Source organism: Rhinoraja longicauda, chromosome 5, assembly GCF_053455715.1.
Source record: "Rhinoraja longicauda isolate Sanriku21f chromosome 5, sRhiLon1.1, whole genome shotgun sequence".
In the NCBI taxonomy this organism is placed as follows: domain Eukaryota; kingdom Metazoa; phylum Chordata; class Chondrichthyes; order Rajiformes; family Arhynchobatidae; genus Rhinoraja; species Rhinoraja longicauda.
The window spans coordinates 794,817-816,603 of NC_135957.1; the positions used below are offsets into that span (position 1 = coordinate 794,817).

A 21,787-nucleotide genomic window follows, 5' to 3' on the forward strand; every position below is an offset into this window, starting at 1 on the left:
CAGTTCCACAGAGCAAAAGGGAAAATACAGAGTGCATAATATAGTTGTCAGCATTGTAGCGCACCAGTTCCAGAGACAACGGGGTAGAGGTGAATCGAAAACATTCACCTGGCTTATGGAACCTTATAAGGAAGGGAAATGGTTAAAGAGACTGATTCAAATGTTTACCTTCTGCATTTCTGAACCGTCTGTTTTCCCCCACCACACCCTATCTGATCCCACCTCCAGCTTTCACAAATCTTTAAACACCAGCACACTCTTGACCAAAGGTGATGACAATCTGCTGTTTCAGCTTTACGGAATGTTTGCACGATTCATCTCTGAAAGAACACTAAGAGAATATAAGCCTCTTGGAGTCTACATTCCAGTTCAAACTCCACACTGGTAGTTAGTGGCCTGGTTTAAACCGAAGAAAGACACAAAACACTGGAGTAACTCAACGGGACAGGCAGCATCTCTGGAGAGAAGGTGACCTTTTGGGCCTTAACCCTTCCCCGTGCGCAACTACCAGTGTTACCTTGAACACAAGTCATTTTCACCTAGCACACAGCTAGCAATGGCCCGTTTCCTTTATCATCGTTACTTTTTTGCATATCTTTCATTCATTTGTTCTACATCTGTCTACATCACCGTCTATACAGGTGCTCCTCAACTTATGATGGGGTTACGGTCCGATAAACCCACCGTAAACCAAAAATATCGTAATTCGAAATGCATTTAATACACGTGTTGGTGTGGCCGGAAGCGAGCTGTGGCTCGCTGCCACTGCCCAGCTTTTGCACCGTTGTAAAGTTGAAATACTGGAAGTCGAAGCATCGTAAGTCGGGGAGCATCTGTATCTCTCGTTTTCCTTTCCCCCCCGACTCTCAGTCTAAAGAAGGGTCTCGACCCGAAATGTCACCTATTCCTTCTCTCCAGAGATGCTGCCTAAACCGCTGAGTTACTCCAGCATTTTGTGTCAAAATTAGCTGGGGTGATTTTTGCTTCATTATAAGGCAGCTGCAGCCTCGGCCATAATGTAAGACACGAGTGAAATGAGAGGTGACAAATTTTGTGGCAGTGTACCACAGAACATTATCTTGGATGGGTGATTATCATCCAGCCATGGAAAAGTGGATGGTTTTCCAAGTGGATTTCGTTGTCGAGGGTGCAGAGGAGATTTATCAGAATGACGTGTCGTAAGGAACTGCAGATGGTGGTTTACACCGAAGATAGACACAAAATGCTGGAATGACTCAACGGGACAGGCAGCATCTATGGAGAAAAGGAATAGGTGACGTTTCGGGTTGAGACCCTTCTTCAGACTGAGAGTCGGGGGAAAGGTAAACGAGAGATACAGATGCACCCTGACTTACGATGCTTCGACTTCCAGTATTTCGACTTTACAACGGTGCAAAAGCTGGGCAAAGGCAGCGACTCAAGAAGTCTGAAGAAGGATTTCAACCCAAAATGTCACCTATTCCTTTTCTCCAGAGATGCTATCTGACCCGCTGAGTTAGTCCAGCATCTTGTGTCTATTTACCAGAATGATGGCTGGATTAGTGGGTATGTTCCAGGAAAAGGTTGGACAGACTTGGATTGCTCTCCCTGGAACAGCGGAGGTTGAGGGGAGACCTGATAGACATATGTAAAATTGTTAGAGGTATAGACAGGAGAGACAGACAGAACCTTTCTTCCCAGGATGGGAAATCAAAGACTAGGGGGCATAGCTTTAAAGTGAGAGGGATAAAGTTTAAAGGAAACTTGACCAAGTGGACCCGTTGGGCCCAAACCTCTCCTGCATTGGTGCAGCACCCTCTCCTCCCCACCTCCCCCTCCTCACCCTCCCCTCCCCCTCCCCCTCACCCTCCCCCCCTCCTCCCCCACTCCCCTCCCCCTCCCTCCTCCCCCCCCTCACCCTCCCATCCTCCCTCCCCCTCCTTCCCCATCCCCCAACTCCATCCCCCTCAACCCCCCTTATCCTCCCTCCCTCCACCCCCCTCCCTCCTCCCTCCCTCGGAGATAGATTTAAACTTTAAAAGGTGAATAACTTTTAAAATATAACACAGATTTCAATGAAAGTTCTTCCATTAGCACCAAAAGGACGACGGTGAGTAAGGTGGGCCTAGAATTGTCGCACTAGCATGTACCATTTTGGCTGTAGTTCAGGAACAAACAAACAAACAAACGAGAGTTTTAATATACAGAGATGTGGGGGACAAGTTTCTTTTACACAGAGGGTGGGGAGTGCCTGGAACACACTGCCGGAGGTGATGATGGAGGCAGATACAATAGTGGCATTTAAGAGACTTTTGGATAGAGACATGGGTGTGCAGGGAATGGAGAGGTATGGATCACGTGCAGGTAGATCAAGATTTGGGCTTGGCATCATGTTCAGCGCAGACATTGTGGGTCGAAGGGCCTGTTCCCGTGCTGTACCCACATGGAAAATAGATACATAGAATATAGGTGCAGGAGTAGACCTATCGGCCCTTCGAGCCAGCACCGCCATTCAATGTGATCATGCCCCGTTCCTTCCTTGTCCCCATGTAATGTCTCAACTTCTACAATCAATACCCTGACTAAGAAAGCCAATGCACCAAAAGCCTTCTTGGTACAACCAAGTCATCCCTACTCTCATTTACTATGGAGACACAGGGAACTGCAGATGCTGGAATCAAGAGCAAAACACCCTTCAACGACCTATGTTCATTTTCAGGCAGAGGCAGCCCCAGCCACGATGTAAGACATGACTGAAATGAGAGGTGAACACATTAGTGACTGTGTACAACAGGTGGCACGACACGGTATTTTTTAGGCGGCACGGTGGCACAGCGGTAGAGTTGCTGCCTCACAGCGTCAGAGACCCGGGTGTGATCCTGACCTCGGGTGCTGTCTGTACGGAGTTTGCACGTTCTCCCTGTAACCGCATTGGGTGTCTCCGGGTGCTGCGGTTTCCTCCCACACTCCAAAGACGTGCAGGTTTGTGGGTTAATTGGCTTGGTACGAATGTAAATTGTCCCTAGTGGGTGTGGGATAGTGCTGGCGAACTCGGTCGCTGGTCGGCGCGGACTCGATGGGCATTAGGGCGTTTCTGCGCTGTATGTCTGAACTACACTGAACAGGGAACATTATCAGGCGTAGGTCATTACCCATCCAGTCATGGAAAAGCTGAAGGTTTTTTTTAAAAGATTTTTAGATTTAGAGATACAGCGCGGAAACAGGCCCTTCGGCCCACCGAGTCCGCGCCGCCCAGCGATCCCCGCACACTAACACTATCCTCCACACACTAGGGACAATTTATACATATTACCCAGTCAATTAACCTACATACCTGTACGTCTTTGGAGTGTGGGAGGAAACCGAAGATCTCGGAGGAAACCCACGCAGGTCACGGGGAGAACGTACAAACTCCGTACAGACGGCGCCCGTAGTCAGGATCGAACCCGAGTCTCCGGCGCTGCATTCGCTGTAAGGCAGCAACTCTACCGCTCGCAAAGTGCGAGCCCCTTCATGGAGGGGTAATTAAAGGGTGCCCGCGCTCCCAGCACACAGTGTGAACCACGGTTCACAGACCTCTTTTACAGGCCCAGATGTCCATGTTAATGACAGCACTTTTCAGCTGCTTGCAGCGGCCATGAAAGATTTTCTTTACCATAGGAAAATATGGCTGAAGTCGGCAACAAAGAGATTATTTGAGATTAGCAGGCAAAGAATGATCGGGGTCAATGAAGATGCACCTTTCAGTGTGAAGTACTATTCCACCCAGAAAGGTGCTGAAAGATTATGCCTATGCTGCTGACATGGAACAAGATCTATAGATGTGTTTTCCCAGACTCTAAATGCCTTCATTTTATGTTCTTCTTTTGATTTGACTTCAAACATTTGAGTTCCAACCATCTCTCCCCAGCTTAACCTTACGTTTTCTTACAGCGAATGTTATTTTTCTTTGCACGTTACACCAGCTGAAAGTGATCTGCACTCTTACGCCAGCCTGCTTTGCTTTGCATTAGCACCGTCAACCTTGTAAATTCACCAGAGACACAAGGAACTGGAGTTGCTGGGATCACGAGTAAAGCTCAGAGTGCAGGAGGAACTCAGCAGGTCAGGCAGCGTCTGTGGAGGGAAATTATTTAATGGACAGTCACCACCCGTCGCCTGGACATTCCCTCCAGGGCCCAGACCATCACACAAACCAACCTCCCTTCCACTGACTCCATCTACACCTCACGCTGCCTCGGCAAGGCCAGCAGCCCAGACCGTCACACAAACCAACCTCCCTTCCACTGACTCCATCTACACCTCACGCTGCCTCGGCAAGGCCAGCAGCCCAGACCATCACACAAACCAACCTCCCTTCCACTGAATCCATCGATACCACGTTGCCTCGGCAAGGCCAGCAGCATAATCAAGGACCAGTCTCACCCCGGCCACTCCCTCTTCTCCCCTCTCCCATCGGGCAAGAGGTACAGAAGTGTGAAAACGCACAGCTCCAGATTCATGGACAGTTTCTACACAGCTGTTAGAGCCATTACACTATACCTCGGTATACGTGACAATACTAAACTAAACTAAACAGACGCTGCAGGACCCGCTGAGTTACACCAGCACCTTGTGTTTGACTTGTCAATTCACTTTCAAGTTGTAGATGATAATGTAGTGAGGCATCATAGAAACATAGACAATAGGTGCAGGAGGAGGCCATTCGGCCCTTCGAGCGAGCACTGCCATTCAATGTGATCATGGCTGATCATTCTCAATCAGTACCCCGTCCCTGCTTTCTCCCCGAATCCCTCGATTCCGTTAGCCCGAAGAGCTATACCTAACTTTCTCTTGAAAACATCCGCACATTAACACCATCCTACACGAGGTACAATTTATTTTTACATTTATACCAAGCCAATTAACCCGCAAGGCAGGGTGTCACTCCCAGATGATCTCAATGCATTGCGGGTCCACTTTAATAGGGAGAATACTGATGTGTCTTCCCGGGCCCCCATTGCTCCCGATGGTATTGCAATCTTCATTACCGCGTTCCAGATCAGAAGATCCTTCACGAGGGTGAACCCTCGGAAAGCGTCAGGACCTGATGGTGTAGTTGAACACGTCCTCCAAACCCGCAGCTGGACCAACTGGCTGGAGTTTTTGCGGACATCTTCGACCTCTCATTACTGAGGTCCGAGGGTCCCGCCTGCTTTAAAAGAGCATCAACAATACAGGTGCCCCTAAGGTGGTGTGCCTCAATATTTGCTAACCTGTGACACTAACGTCTGTGGTGATGTAGAGCTTTGAGAGGTCAATTTTGGTGCGTATCAACTCCTTCCACAGCAAGAACCTGGCCCACCACAATTTGCTTACTGCCACAACAGATCAATGGGGGATACCACCTCACTGGCTCTCCACTCAGCACTGGACCACCTGGACAATAAAAACGCACACACCAGGCAGTTGTTCATTGACCACAGATCGCCGGGCAACACAATCATACCCTCCAAACTTGTTGCCAAGCTCAGGGAGCTGGGTCTCTGCACATCCCTTTGCAACTGGATCCTCGACCTCCCATACAATCGGTATGAATTGGCAAAAACACTTCGACTGAAGAAGGGTCTCGACCCGAAACGTCACCCATTCCTTCTCTCCCGAGATGCTGCCTGACCTGCTGAGTTACTCCAGCATTTTGTGTTCTCCTCGATAACCATCAGCAGAGAGGCACCTCAAGGTTGTGTGCTCAGTCCCCTGTGTGCTCAGTCCCCTGTGTGCTCAGTCCCCTGCTGCACCCACTCTATACCCATGACTGTGGAGCCAGATACAGTTGTAACACCATCCTTAAACTCAGCGAAGACCCCACCGTTTGTTGAATGAATTATAGATGAGTCAGACAGAGGAGGGAGATCGATCGCCAGATTGAATGGTGCCAGGACAACAACCTTGCTCTCAATGGCGGTAAAACCAAGGAGCTGATTGGTGTCTTTGGAAGAAAAAGGCCAAGGATCCAAATCTGTCTTCATAGACAGGATGATGGTCTTCTTCTTTCTTCTTTCGTGTCCATCATCCATGTTTCAAATGTTATAACACTGTCATATGTTACATCACTGTCATCGTCCGTCCTGAAAAGGGTGCAAGCTTCCGGCGACAATCAGTGGGACCCATCACTTGTACAGTAGACGATAGTGGTAGCAGAATTAGCTCAGCACACTTCCAATTTCCTGGGGGGGGTTGGAGGGGGTGGAGGGGGAGGATGGGGAGGAGGGGGAGGAGGGGGAGGAGTGGGAGGAGGGGGAGCTGCACCAGTGCAGGAGAGGTTTGGGCCCAACAGGTCCACTTGGTCTAGTCTCCATTAAACGTTTCACCATCTCACCTTCCCACTATGCCCTCTAGTGTTGGACATTTCCGCTCTAGTGTTGGACATTTCCGGACAGTCAGAAAAAGGTTCTGACTGTCCACCCTATCCATGCCTCTCTTAATTTTATATACCCATCAACTAACCATCCCTTCAGCCTCTGGTGTTCAAAAGAAAACGATCCCTCTCCATCCAACCTCACCCTGCAGCTGAAACCCTCTAATCTTGAAAACAACCTCTGCACCCTCTCCAAAGCTACCACATCTTTCCTGTAATGGGGCGATTATTACATTATAGCAGAACGTGATTTTCCGTAACAGGAGGTTTATTGGGAACACAACTCTTCTGTTATAGTAGAAGTACCTGTAACATGATACACACGCATTCTCTGGATAACTCGTTCAGTGGTAAGACTTACCGATACATATGGAAAGTATACAGACTTGGAACATTTACGGATCCTGTTTTGCAATGGTTCAGTTTATAGCTAAGGGCAGAGGAAGCAGCAGAGCCAGAAAGTTCACAGGTTAGATCCAGGTCTGTACTCAATTGAGTGACTCTGACAGGAGTGGCAGTGACATCCTACGATGGGTTTCTGTCACCCTAAGGATACGTACCGGAAAATTTCACCACAATTTCTGCTTTTGATTATCACTGGCTGGTGAGGGGATAAGGATATCTGAGGAAAGACCGGTTTAAGTGATGTACATTTGTATATCCTACTGGTTATAGTGTAACCGACATAACAGCAGGTTAGTGTGGGCACAAGGAACGGTAGATGCTGGACCCTTGGGCAAAACACAAAGTATTAGAAAAACTCAGCGGGTCCGGTTAGCATCTGAGGAGGGAATGGACAGGTGTCGTTTCATATCGTGACCTTTCTTCAGGCGAGTCTGAGGAAGGGCCCCGACCCGAAACGTTGACTATCTATTCTGTCCACAGATGCTGTGTGGCCCGCTGAGTTACTTTAACAGTGTTTCGCTGCAAGTTAATGGTGACTAGAATGATACAGCCTGGAAACAGGCTCATTGGCCCAACTTGCCTACACCGGCCAACATGATCCATCTACACTAGACCCATCTGCCCGTATCCCTCCAAACCTATCCCATCCATGTACCTGTCTCAATGCTCATAAAACGCTGTGATAGTCCCTGCCTCAACTGCCTCCTCTGGCAGCACATTCAATACACCCACCACCCTTTCTCTTAAAAGGTTACCCCTCAAGTTCTAATTAAATCTTTCCCCCCTTACTTTAAACCTAATGGTTCCCAATTCCCCTATTTTGGGCCGCTGCACCATAGAGAGCATCCTAACGCATGGCATCCCTGTGTGGTACCTCAGCTGCACGGAGGCAGAAAGGAAAGCTCTACAGCGGGTAGTCCATAGAGCTCAGAGGGCCATCGGAACATAGCTACCAGACTTGGAGGGCATCTACAACACACGATGCCTCAGAAAAGCCACCAGCATCCACAAAGACTCTTCACACCCCTGCAACAGTCTGTTCGAACTCCTTCCATCGGGCAGACGATACAAGGCCTTCTACGCCCGCACCTCCAGACTCGGGAACAGCTTCATCCCCAGGGCCATAGCTGCTATGAACCGGTCCTGCTGAGCCGGATGGCCACAATGCATAGATCAACTTGCACTTTACCCTGTCTAAAAACTGTTACAATTGTTTCGTTTCGTTGGGTTGCTGTTAATTACTTAAATTATTGCATCGTATGGGAGGCGCATTCCCAATCTCGTTGTACCCCTGGGTACAATGACAATGAAGATATATTGTATTGTATTGTATTGTATTGTATTGTATTGTATTGTATTGTTTACCCGATCTATTCCTCTTGCAAGTTTGTATGTGATTGTATGCAAAATTGTTTACGAGCCTTACATACAAGTTTGTATGTAAGATTGTTCCTCATCTTCCTGCGCTGTGCTGCTGTGCAAATGTTTACTCTTGTTCCTCATCTACCATTGGGCTTGTTGTGTCAACTTCTACTCCAATTATTCCTCCAGCAATCCTGCAACAAAGGTACAGGCAAGAGATGGACGGGCCCCTACCCAAAATGTCACCTATCAAATGTTCTCCAGAGATGCTGCCAGACCTGCTGAGATACTCCAGCACTTTGTGTCTTTTTAAAGGTACAGGCTGCTCAGTCAACCCCGAAAAAGTCATAATCAACAGCACACAGGGGCATGAAGGTTGTGATAGTTTAGTTTTGTTTAGTTTACTCCCAGAAAACTGCAGGTCCGCAGCAACTCTCAGTTCTTTTAAATCGAAGCTGAAGGCTTTTCTGTTTGACGCTGCCTTTTATTGAATTGGATTAAATTGGATTAAATTAAATTAAATTGGAGTATTGTGGAGCTGTATGGGATCCTTTCAACAACAACAACAACGTCACCCTAGGAGAAAGTACAACACCGAGCAGCTCGCTTTGTATGTAATGACTACAAGCGCAAATCAAGCGTGAATAATATGCTGACTTCTCTCGGATGGGATACTCTAGAGCTCCGCAGAATCAGGCTAAGACTTATTGCAATTTACAAAGAGATTCACAAAATCACGCCATCAAATCTGCCGTCATCCCAGAGCACCAACTGCCATGAAACAAGGCAAAATACTGGTCCCCACACATCAACTTGCTAAATTTCAATAAACTTTGCTACCAATATTCCCTCTACCCTCGGACGATAAGGGAATGGAATATGTTACCACCCAACACACGATGTTCAGTCATTTAAAAAGGGGATTGAGCAACTAGATCTCAACTTGGTCAAAAAGGCCCACTTCAAAATTTAATCACTACTTTACTCATTCCGACCTGCGTGAGATAACCACTTATGAGGTGTTTGTGCAGTCATCAACCAGAACCAGAAATCAAATAATTATTCATTTCTTACACTGCACTGTGACTTTTATTCTTGTATTTTATACCTATCTTATTTCATTTTAGATTGTTTTTATTTTCTATTCTCTTTAATGACTGTTTTTAATTGCTCTTTAATGTTTTATGTAAAGCACTTTGAATTGCCTTGTTGCTGAAATGTGCTATATAAATAAACTTGCCTTGCCTTTAGAGATACAGCGCGAAAACAGGCCGTTTGGCCCATCGAGTTCGTACCGACCAGCGAACCCCGCACATTGCCACTGTCCTACACTGGGGACAATTTTTACATTTATACCAAGCTAATTAACCTACAGACCTGTGCGTCTTTGGAGTGTGGGAGGAAACCGAAGTTCTCGGTGAAAACCCACACAGGTCACGGGGAGAACGTACAAACTCCACACAGCCAGCACCCGTAATGAGGATTGAACTCGGGTCTCTGGCGCTGTGAGCGGTGTAAGGCAGCAACTCTACCACTGCGCCACCGTGGCCGCTGGTTGCCTGACAGACGAGCAAAGCAATAAACTGTCAGTGTAATGCCAACAAAATCAAATGCAGCAGCCAATATTCCAGTCTCGTTTACGGGCTATTGGTGTTTAGAATTGGTGTATTGATGTCGCGTGCACAGAGGTACTGTGAAATATTTTGTTTGGCGAGCGATCCAGCCAAATCACACCACACGCACACACACACACACACACGAGTACAGCAAGTGGTGCATAGGAGAAATTTGGCACAGTGCACCATAGGTGTGGATACAATGGAAAAGCCTGGGGAAAATCACCTATGAGTACTGAATATCAACACCAGGCCCACGTCGCAAAGTTTTGGGTCATACATAGAACAGTGCAGCACAGGAACAGGCCCTTCAGCCCACAATGCCCATGCCAAACTTAATATCAAGATAAACTATATTTGCAAGGAAGCCACCTTCAGCTGATTAATGGACTCCAGGGCTTTATGCTTTAGACCTTTGAGATACGGCACGAAAACAGGTCATTCAGCCCACTGAGTTCGCGCTAACTAGAGATCACTCAAGTCCAAAGATACTAGAGGAGCAAGATAGACCACTCGACCCTAAAAACCGTAGTACGTCACAGCGCCATTTTAGAAGGCAGGAACTTGCAGAAACATTTAAAAAGAAAAATAACAAAAATCTGTGAATTGATAGATGAGATATATTCTGCATTTAATGGTATCATCACACATACTGTTCCCCCAAAATACTGATTACACTGCGAGAGGCAGAGCGAATGGCGGGTTTTGCTTACTAAAATGGCGGACGTTACGCTCCTTTGCGTACTACACTTCAGAATAGGCGATTTCAACATTGGTCCATCTTGTTCCTCAAGTATCTTTGTTTAAGTCTAAACTAACACAATCCTGCACACTGGGGTCAATTTACCATTTTTACCGAAGCCAATTAACATCTTTGGAGTGTAGGGCGAAACCTGAGCACCTAGAGAAAACCAACGCAGTCACATGCAGAATGTACAAACTCCATACAAACAGCACCCGTAGTCAGGATCGAATCTGGGTCTCTGGTGCTGTAAGGCAGCAACTCTACCGCTGCGCCACCGTGCTGGGGTAACAACATTTAAAAGACGTTTAGATAGGTACATGGTTAGGAAAGATTTAGAAGTATAAATGGGTCAAATGCAGGCAGGTGGGCAAGTTGGGCCGAAGTGCCTGTTTCTGTGCTGTGCGATTCCATGATTTGACTGCAACAGAGAAGCCTGGTGGTCCCACTGAGGTTTGAACTGGCCAAATCATGAGTGGCTTGGGAGTCAGAGCAAGCTTTCGGCGAATGCTCGGAGAACCCGAAGCAAAGGAAACATTTTACAGCACTCGGAAAACGAGCTTGACTTTCACTCGTTAATAATGATTGCACTATGGCGAGTCCGAAACTTGCTAGTTGTAGACGAAGTTTATTGCAGCCGCAATACACGAATACAGAATCAAAACAACAAGTTACAGGACAACCAATATAAACTTACTGTCTTCCTTGAAGACTTCGCCGAACTGGCTAAATCGGGCGCCAAACGCGCACCTGACATCGCTGGCCAATCAGCGATGTCGTTTGCTGGACCAATCCTCATGGTCGCGTTCCCACGTGACCTCGCTGGCCAATCCGAGGGTTCGACGACCTGGACCATTCTCTATGGTCGCTACATGACCCCCCCCAGAACCCGAGGTGCGGAACCTATCAGGGAGCCGGATTTCGCGACCATAACGAGTACGGAGAGGGACAGCCTGAACCACAGGAGCCGGAGGTTCCGGACTTGGTGGAACAGCCGGAACGGGAGGTTCTGGAGGAACTACCGGAACGGGGGGTCCTGGAGGAACTGCCGAAACGGGGGGTCCTAGGGGAACTGCTGAAACTGGAGGTCCCGGAGGAACTGTCGGAATGGGGGTTTGTGGACTGGGCGGAACTAACGGAGGTCGGCCTCTTCTAGGGGTTTGACCGACCAGGACTGGTTAATCTGGGTCCAAATGGGCAGGTTTGAGCCGGGACACCGAGACGAGTTCACTCTTGCCGCCCATGTCTAAGGTGAAAGTAGCCGTTCCCTTACGTAAAACCCGAAACGGCCCTTGATAGACCCTCTGCAACGGGGCGCGATGGGCATCTTTACGCAAAAAACCAAACTCACAGTCCTTCAGGGAAGACGGTTCATGTACCATGGGACACCCATGACGTGAAGTCGGCACTGGAGCCAGGGAGCCCACCCGTTCCCGGAGAGCTGCTAACGCGGATGGGACTGTAGGGAGCAGGGCTGAAGTGTCCGGAAACAGATCTCCAGGTACTCGAAGGGTCGAGCCATATACCAGCTCTGCGGACGACGCACCGAGATCTGGCTTAGGAGCCGTCCGGATGCCCAACAGAACCCAAGGGAGTTGGTCTACCCAGTCTGGGCCTTCAAGCCTTGCACAGAGGGACGCCTTAAGTTGGCGGTGGAACCTTTCTACGAGTCCATTTGCCTGGGGGTGATATGCAGTTGTGGGTTGTAATTTGGACCCGTACAGTTCCGCCAGCGCGGCCCAGAGGGACGAAGTGAACTGTGGTCCTCTGTCAGTTGTAATAACTGCCGGGACCCCGAAACGAGCTACCCAGTGAAGGGCCAAAGTCCTAGCACAAGACGCTGACGAGATATCACACAATGGGAAAGCCTCTGGCCACCGGGTGAACCGATCCACCACCGTGAGGAGGTGGGTGTAGCCCCGGGAGGAAGGCAAAGGCCCGACCAAATCCACGTGGATGTGGAAAAAACGAAAAGCCGGGACTTCGAAATCCTGTACGGGGGGCTGGACGTGGCGCTGGACCTTAGCGGTCTGACAGGGCACGCAGGAACGTGCCCATCCCGCTACCTGTTTCCGCAGGCCATGCCAGACAAACCTCGCTGCCACCAAGGCAGAGGTGGAGCGGATGGACGGGTGTGCCAGCCCATGAATGGCATCGAAAACCCGGCGCTGAAGGGAGGGCGGTACTACCGGCCTGGGGCGAGGAAGAGAAACATCGCACCAGACTTTCGTGCCCTCCGACCCACAAGCTACCTGGGCCAACTTCAATCCCGAAGTGGTGGACTGGTACGTCGAAACGGTATCCGCCAGGAGCTGTGCCTCCGCGAGCTCCTGGGGATCCACTTCGCAGTCCACCGCCGAAATAGGGGGAAAAGCAGGTCTAGACAGGGCGTCAGCAACGGCATTCAGCTTACCCGCGATATGACGGACATCTGTGGTAAATTCTGAGATAGCAGTCAGGTGCCGCTGCTGGCGGGCCGACCATGGGTCAGACAATTTCAAAAAAGCAAATGTTAATGGCTTGTGGTCCGTAAATGCCACAAATGGGCGGCCCTCGAGGAAATACCTGAAATGACGGACAGCTAAATGGAGAGCTAGAAGCTCTCGGTCAAATGCGCTATATTTCAGCTCGGCCGAATTTAATTGCCGGCTGAAAAACGCTAAAGGCTGCCAACGGCCACCAACCTGCTGCTCCAGAACCCCGCCCACCGCCACGTCAGAGGCGTCAACCGTCAGGGCCGTGGGGGCGGAGGGGCTCGGATGGACCAGCATGGTGGCGTCTGCCAAGGCTGCCTTAGCTGCCGTAAAAGCCGACTCTGCGGTCGGGGACCACAACAACTCTACCGGATTACCTGCAAGGCATTGGAAAAGTGGGCGCAGGACTCGCGCCGCTGCCGGAACGAATCTATGGTAGAAATTAACCATGCCTACGAACTCCTGCAGCCCTTTTACTGTGGTAGGCCTGGGGAAAGCCCGGATAGCCTCCACCTTCTCTGGCAAAGGGACAGCGCCGGCAGGGGTAATTCTGTGACCTAGAAAATCGAGAGCAGGCAGGCCGAATTGACATTTGGAGGGTTGAATAATGAGCCCGTGGTCTTGGAGCCGCTGGAACACGGTCCGCAAATGGGCTTGGTGTTCTTGCACTGAGGGGCTGGCTACCAGGATGTCGTCTAAATAAATAAACACAAAGGGTAAACCCCTGCCCACGCGGTCCATCAGTCGCTGGAAAGCCTGTGCCGCGTTCTTTAAACCGAAAGGCATACGCAACCATTCAAACAACCCGAACGGAGTAATAGTTGCAGTTTTTTGTATGTCCTCCGGTCGCACCGGAATCTGATGGTATCCTCGCACCAAATCGATTTTGGAAAACACCACCGCTCCTTCCAGTCCAGATGAAAAGTCCTGTAGGTGCGGTATGGGGTAGCGATCAGCCGTGGTGACAGCATTGAGACGCCGATAATCGCCACATGGCCTCCACCCCCCAGATGCCTTGGAGACCATGTGTAACGGCGAGGCCCACGGGCTGTCAGACTGACGAACAATTCCCATTTCCTCCATCTTCCTGAACTCCGCCCGTGCCACCACCAGTTTGTCTGGCGGTAGTCTCCTGGCCCGAGCGAAAACGGGAGGGCCTTCAGTGTGGATGTGATGGACCACACCGTGCTTAGCCGAAGGTGCGTCAAAACGTTGGACGAGCAGCTCTGGGAACTCTGCCAGAATCGCAGCATACGAGTCGGGGGCCGCGACGACGGCCTGGACAGTAGGGCTGGGCGAGGAGGCGATTGCCGGAGCGACGTGCTCGTCTTCAGCAGCGGGTCGGAGGTCGTTACCGCGGACATCAGGAACCAGTGAAAAAGCCCAGAGAAAATCTGCGCCCAGGATCGCTTGTTTGACGTCGGCTATGATGAATGGCCATTCGTACGTGCGGAGGCCTAAAGCAAGGGACATCTTCCGGGTGCCGAAAGTGCGAATTGGGCTGCCGTTAACCGCGATGAGGGTGGGACCTGTCTTACCCGATCTGGTTTCGAGGTCGGTCGGCGGCACTATGCTGACGGTGGCTCCGGTGTCTACCAAAAATTCTGTGTGCGTGAATCGATCATGGACATAGAGGCGCCGGTTCTGGCCAATCGTAACTGCCCCTATGTACGATCGGCCGAGGCATTTCCCGCGAAGGTACAAGGCAAACGACAGTTGCGGGATTCGTTACCCCATCGTAGGTGATAATAGCACCAGCCGCGCTTGTGCGGATCTTTTTGGCGGGCTTTCGGGGAATTGGCGGGAGACGTGGCGCCATCTTTCCGTCGCTGTGGCGTGGTCACCGATGTCGAGACTTTGTTGATGGAATCACTTGCCTTGTTTTTTCCCGCTATGAGCGCGTCCGCTTTCGCTGCATATGCTTCGGGGTCCTTAAAAGAACAATCCGTAAGCAGCAGTCGGACATCCTCGGGAAGTTTCTCGCGGAATGCCTGTTCAAACATCGGGCAATCCGTATGCTCACCGGCTAGTACCATCATTTCAGCCATGCGGACGGAAGGCAGTTGGTCTCCAAGCTCCGGTAGGTGCAGAAGTTTTGCCGCACCACCATGCTTATTTAACCCGAAGGTTCGCAGTAATGCCTTCTTCATGGTTTCGTATTTGTCTTCCGCAGGTGAATTTATGATAAACCGCATCATGCGCTTGGTTGTGTCCGGCGATAGAGCGCTGACGAGGTAGAAGTACTTCGTGGAATCGTCCGACACCTTCTTTATGTGGAATTGAGCCTCGGCGTGGATAAACCAAGCTTGCGGTGCGTACGTCCAAAATAACGGAAGATGAACGCCTGCCGCGCTTGACTCCGGTGTGCCCTGCTCGGTCATCGTCAACGAGGCGTCGGGTTCCTGCTCAGTTGGTGATCGTCCAGATCACGTTCGGGGTCACCAATATGGCGAGTCCGAAACTTGCTAGTTGTAGACGAAGTTTATTGCAGCCGCAATACACGAATACAGAATCAAAACAACAAGTTACAGGACAACCAATATAAACTTACTGTCTTCCTTGAAGACTTCGCCGAACTGGCTAAATCGGGCGCCAAACGCGCACCTGACATCGCTGGCCAATCAGCGATGTCGTTTGCTGGACCAATCCTCATGGTCGCGTTCCCACGTGACCTCGCTGGCCAATCCGAGGGTTCGACGACCTGGACCATTCTCTATGGTCGCTACAGCACTGTACTTTAATGATTGTTTTGTACTGTAATGATTGCACTGTACTGTGGGAAATTGTAAAGAGTAATCGCGTGAAAGCCGTAGGGCAGTTGCACACGTTCTAGCGAGCTCAATGCAACTTGTTCAGCAAAGTTACTGATAACTCCCGGGCATTTCCTTTCCAACATGCTGCAGGCAGACTTAACGGTTCACTGGTTCTTTATTGTCGCGCAGGCACAGCACAGTGAAATCGTTTGCACAACCCACAAAAGCACAGTGGCCAGATTTTGGCGCCGTTTACAAAGTAAAAGTCCAAAGTGTTGGAAGTACTGGAGTTCCCTCGATCTAGGTAAGGCCAGGTAGGCCCCAGGCTTCTGCAGGCCCGCGACCCAACGTCCCACTCCTCACTCGACCGACTGCCGGTGTCCAGGGGCACCTCCTGCCACCGACCCCTTGTGGGCGTTGGAGGCAATACCCTCGTCCCTCTCCTCCCGGCCCACTCCTCGCCAATGTAGCCGTCAGCAGTTCCCTCCTCCACTCTCCGGTCTTTGGGGCTTCCGCCCTTCCCCGTCCAGGTCGAGGCCATTCTTCGCAGCGACGAACCAGGCCTGCCCTGGGTGGCCCGGCCCGGCCCGGCCCGGCCCGCCGGGTCACTGTTCTCGGCGGACGCCACGTCCGTCCTTGCACCTGGCGGGATGCCGTGTACGGGGAGATTCTTTGTTTGCGTAAATATAAGTATGCAAGGGCGCCGGCAAAGTTACAAACGTATTTAGTATGGTCCCTTGTCCTTCTTCCTCCCCCTCCAGTCCCTCTTTATTCTCGCCAGCCCCCCCTCGCCGGGTCGCTCTTTGTTCACGGCAGCGCGTCCTCCACCGGCCGCCGGGACCCGCGGGTGATGCTCTCCACACTCGCCGACCGCCCTCTTGCTCATCCATCTCCCTCTTGCTCGCCAATGTTCTTCTCACTCGCCAACATCTTTCCTCTCCTCACTCCGCCAGCAGGCAGGCGCAGACCAGGACTGCTCCACATTGACGGCCTGGCCTGGACCAACACGGCTGTGCAGCACTCGCCAGGAGCTCCCCACTGCACTGGTGCAGAGCTCAATGGGAGCTCCCTACTGCACTGACGCAGTGCTCACCAGGAGCTCCCTACTGCACTGGTGAAGCGCTCACTGGGAGCTCCCTTCTGCGCTCGTCAGGAGCTCCTATTGCACTGGTGCAGCACTCACTGGGTTCTCCCCTATGCACTGGCGCAGCGCTCGCTGGGAGCTCCCTACTGCACTGGTACAGCGCTCACTGGGAGCTCCTACTGCACTGGTGCAGCGTTCACAGGGAGCTCCTTACTGCACTGGTGCAGCGCTCACCGGGAGCTCCCTACTGCACTGGTACAATGCTCACTGGGAGCTCCCACTGCACTGGTGCAGCGCTCACCGGGAGCTCCTTACTGCACTGGTGCAGCGCTCACCGGGAGCTCCCTACTGCACTGGTGCAGTGCTCGCTGGGCTCTCCCCTCTGCATTGGTGCAGCACTCACTGGGAGCTCACTACTGCACTGGTGCAGTGTTCACTGGGAGTTCACTACTGCACTGGTGCAGCATTCACTGGGATCTCCCCTCTGCACTGGTGCAGTGCTCACTGGGAGTTCCCTACTGCACTGGTGCAGCACTCACTGGGAGCTCCCTACTGCACTGGTGCAGCGCTCACTGGGAGCTCCCTACTGCACTGGTGCAGCGCTCACCGGGAGCTCCCTACTGCACTGGTGCAACGCTCACTGGGAGCTCCCACTGCACTGGTGCAGCGCTCACAGGGAGCTCCCTACTGCACTGGTGCAGTGCTCACCGGGAGCTCCCTATTGCACAGGTGCAGTGCTCGCTGGGCTCTCCCCTCTGCATTGGTGCAGCACTCACTGGGAGCTCTACTGCACTAGTGCGGCAGCACTCACTGGGAGTTCCCTACTGCACTGCTGCAGCGCTTGCCAGGAGCTCCTACTGCACTGGTGCAGCGCTCGCCAGGAGCTCCTACTGCACTGGTACAGCGCTCGCTGGGAGCTCCCTACTGCACTGGTGCAGCGCTCACTGGGAGCTCACTACTGCGCTTGTGCAGCGCTCGTTCTCCCCTCTGCACTGGCGCAGCGTTCACTGGGAGCTCCCCACTCTACTAGTGCAGCGTTCGTTAGGCGTTCCCTTCTGCACTGGTGCAGCGCTCGCTGGGAGCTCTCCTCTGCACTGGTGCAGCGCTCACTGGGAGCTCTCCTCTGCACTTGTGCAGTGCTCGTTGAGAGCCCCCCTCTGCACTGGTGCAGCGCTCGCTGAGAGCTCCCCACTCTTCTAGCGCAGCATTCGTTAGGCGTTCTCTTCTGCACTGGTGCAGGGCTCGCTGGGAGCTCCCTTCTCACATCGCTGTTCCTTTTGTGGCAAAGCTGGGGTTAATTTGCAAGAAGGGACTAAGCAAACAGCGATGCAAGGCCATCAATCTGAAACAATAGCTCTATTTCTCTCTCCACAGGTACTGCCAGACGGCTGAGAATTTCCAGATCTTGTTTGGGACCGAAAAGCGATATTACCTCAGACATAGCAAAAGAGATGCAAAGAAAGTAACCTCTTGAAAAAAGTTAATTGTAAGAAAAATTAAGCCAAGTTCCTAAAATAATCTTTATTTTTCCTAAATAAAGATTATTTTGTTCTCTGGCATATATAACGTGAAAAGCTTCAATGCGTTCTTCGGCTTCTAAACCACACAATCAATGAGAACACACACACTGGAAGACGTGTTTATTTTTGCACACTTTTCTTGCTGTCGTTTCAAATATATTTATTGGGTGACTGAACTGAGGGTTTGCTTTAGAAAGCAGAGACCTCATAAATCCACAATATAAAATATACACTGAAAGATATGTAACTTAATTCCAATGTCTACAATGAGAAGAAAGACTTCCATTGATAGTGCCATCCAACGCCTGAGAAGTCCCAAAGTGCTTTATGGTCAACAATATCCCTATGAAATCCCTGTCAAAATGGCAGGAACATTGTGGAGAGCAAGTTCTGACAACCAGTAATGTGGCAATGGGCAAATGATATGTTATGTAGTGATAGTAACAATGATTGAGGAATGAATCCTGCCTGTTGTAGTGAGGATAGTGTGTAGAGATGCTGGTTTAAACAGAAGATAGACACAAAATGCTGGAGTAACTCAACGGGAACAGGCAGCATCTCTGGAGAGAAGGAAAGGCTGACCTTTCGGGTCGAGATCCTTCTTCAGACTAGTTTCCCCTGGCTAGTCTGAAGAAGGGTCTCAACCTAAAACGTCACCCATTCCTTCTCTCCAGAGATGCTGCCTAACCCACTGAGTTACTCCAGCATTTTGTGTCTATCTTCATAGTGAGGATAATTCTCATTTGTTCATCAAAGCAACATCACAGGGATGCTGATGACATGGCTTTTAACAGTCCAGTAACAATACATGGTGTAACAACTCGGCAACGTGATAATCAAAAAATCATCAAAGACTTGTCCCACGCCGGACATTCCTTCTTCTCCCCGCTCCCATCTAACTGACGATACAGTCGATTTAAAATGTGCACCAGCAGACTCAGGAACAGGCAGCTCGGTGGCGTGGCGGTAGAGCTACTGCCTTACAGCACCAGAGGTCAACATCTTGACTACGGGTGCTTGTCTTACAGAGTTTGTACGTTCTCCCCGTGACCTGCGTGCGTTTTCTCCCAGATCTTCGGTTTCCTCCCACACTCCAAAGACGTGCAGGTTTGTAGGTTAATTGGCTTGGTGTAAATGTAAATCGTCCCTAGTTAATGTGCGGGGATCGCTAGGCGGCGCGGACTCGGTGGGCCGAAGGGACCGTTTCCGAGCTGTATCTCTAAACTAAACTAAACAGGATTTTTCCCTTGGTTTATCAGGCTTCTAAACAGTCTTCCCATAAGCTAGGGTACTGTCCGATTCATCGCTACCCCATTGCGGACATTGGACTTTGTCTCTGGAACTGGTGCGATACAATGCTGAGAACTATATTCTGCACTCTGTATCTTCCCCTCTGCTCTATTAACTGTACTGAGTTTAACTTGATTGGATTTATGTTTAGTATTATCTGATCTGTTTGGATAGTATACTAAACCAAAGCTTTTCACTGCACCTCAACACACATTACAATAATAATCCTAACCCTTAATAATCATAATTCTTTAGCGTTATGCTCCAAAAAAATCCAGCAGAATTTCAGTGTGACCGAGCCACACTGTATTAAAATGCCACAGTTTAACCCTAGGTCAATATACTTGCACTGTGCACTGTGCTAGAGAAGGATTATGTAATAGGTTGCTTACTGCTATGAGTCAAAGAGTCGTGCAGCATGGAAACAGGCCCTTCGGCCCAACTTGTCCATGGTGAACAACATGCCCCACTAAGGTAGAGCCATTTGCGTGCCTTTGGCCCACATCCCTCTAAACCTTTCCTATCTATGTACCTGTCCAAGTGTTTAGAGATATATCGGAGAAATAGGCCCTTCGGCCCGAGTCTGCATGTCTGGCCATCACCCCATAGATTAACACTATCCCACACACACACACGAGGGACAATCTACAATTACACCAAGCCAATTAACCTACAGGCCTGTACGTCTTTAGAGTGTGGGGGGAAGCTCCTGGGGTAGCTCCTGGGGAAAACCCAGCAGGTCACGGGGTAAACTTATAAACTATGTACAGACAGGATCGGGATCGACCTGGGTCTCTGGCGCTGTAAGGCAGCAACTCTACCGCTGTGCCACTGTGCTGCCATTAAAAGTGTCTTTTAAATGCTGCATTTGTGCCTTCCTCAACTACCTCCCCTGGCAGCTCATTCCATATATCCATCACCCTCAAATGAGAAAGTTGCCCTCAAAAGTACACTAAACATTATTCCCTTATCATGTCTCTGTACACCGTCAATAGCTCGATTGTAATTATGCAGTGTCTGTCCGCCGACTGGATAGCTCGCAACAAAAACTTTTAATAAACTAATAAACTAAAATCTTTCTCCTCTCAGCAAGAAATTAAGTTGCACATCTTGGCTGAATTTCCAGAAATGATTTTCCTTCTCAACTATGTCTCTAAGAAAGGCAAATAGTGTAGATATTTTAACGGGCCTCATTTCAGAAGCGAAATTCAATGTGTACATAACATTACAAGTTCTGCGCACATAACAGGGAAACAGATTCCCCCACATTACATTAAATCTCATTGACCAGACAGCTTTTCCTTGACTCTGCAAAAGTATTTTGTATCTTACCAATCTGGGATCAATTTCCTCGTTTAGAATAGCTTCATTCTTGATCAGTGCAACTCTCTGTGCGAATCTGCAAGTTGATATCGATTCCTGCAAGAGAATAAAAGAATGACTTGTACCATTCGGCAGGCAAACAAAAAGAAGAGTAATGTGCAGGGGCAGTTTGAGATTAAGAAGGAGAAGGTGTTGGGCTTCTTGAAGAGTATGAAGCTGGATAAAGCAGAACGGCGGAATATGTTTTTGAATGATTCATTCCAAGATATAGCAGGGAAACAGTCCTTTCGGCTCACCAAGTCCACGCCAACACTAGTTCTATGTTATCACACTTTCGCATCCACCCCTTACACACTGGGGGACAATTTACAGAGGCTACAAACCTATAGGTCATTGGGATATGGGAGGAAACCGGAGCACCCGGAGGAAACCCACACAAAAATCTAAATTCACAGGGGGAACACACAAAGTACGCGACGCAAATTGGAGGAACAGCACCTCATATTTCGCTTCGGCAGCTCAGCGGTACGAATATTGACTTCTCCAACTTCAAGTAACCCTTGCTTTCCCTCTCTCTCCATCCCTCCCCCATCCTAGTTCTCCCACCAGTCTGACTGTCTTCCCAATTACATTTTATCTTCATATGCCTCGTTGTCACCTTCCCCTAGCTAACAAAATTCTACATTTTCCTTGAGCTTCGTCCATTTTGATGTTACGGTTTCACACCTTACCCTCCCATGTCTCTGTGTCTCCCTCCCCCCCTGATACTCAGTCTGAAAAAGGGTCCCGACCCAAAACGTCACCCGTTCCTTCCTGCCATAGATGCTGCCTGTCCCGCTGTT

The 21,787-nt window shown here is 50.1% G+C and overlaps 1 protein-coding gene across 2 annotated transcripts in view; it reads right to left on the reverse strand.

Annotated features, from left to right (window-relative positions):
- The window catches only part of kif6 (kinesin family member 6), a 466,382-nt gene that overhangs the window by 313,886 nt on the left and 130,709 nt on the right, over nucleotides 1-21,787 (reverse strand). For both annotated transcript variants that reach the window (XM_078398770.1, XM_078398768.1), the window contains exon 9: nucleotides 20,955-21,041. In XM_078398770.1, the coding sequence (XP_078254896.1) occupies nucleotides 20,955-21,041 (87 nt within the window). The remainder of the gene's footprint in view (nucleotides 1-20,954; nucleotides 21,042-21,787) is intronic.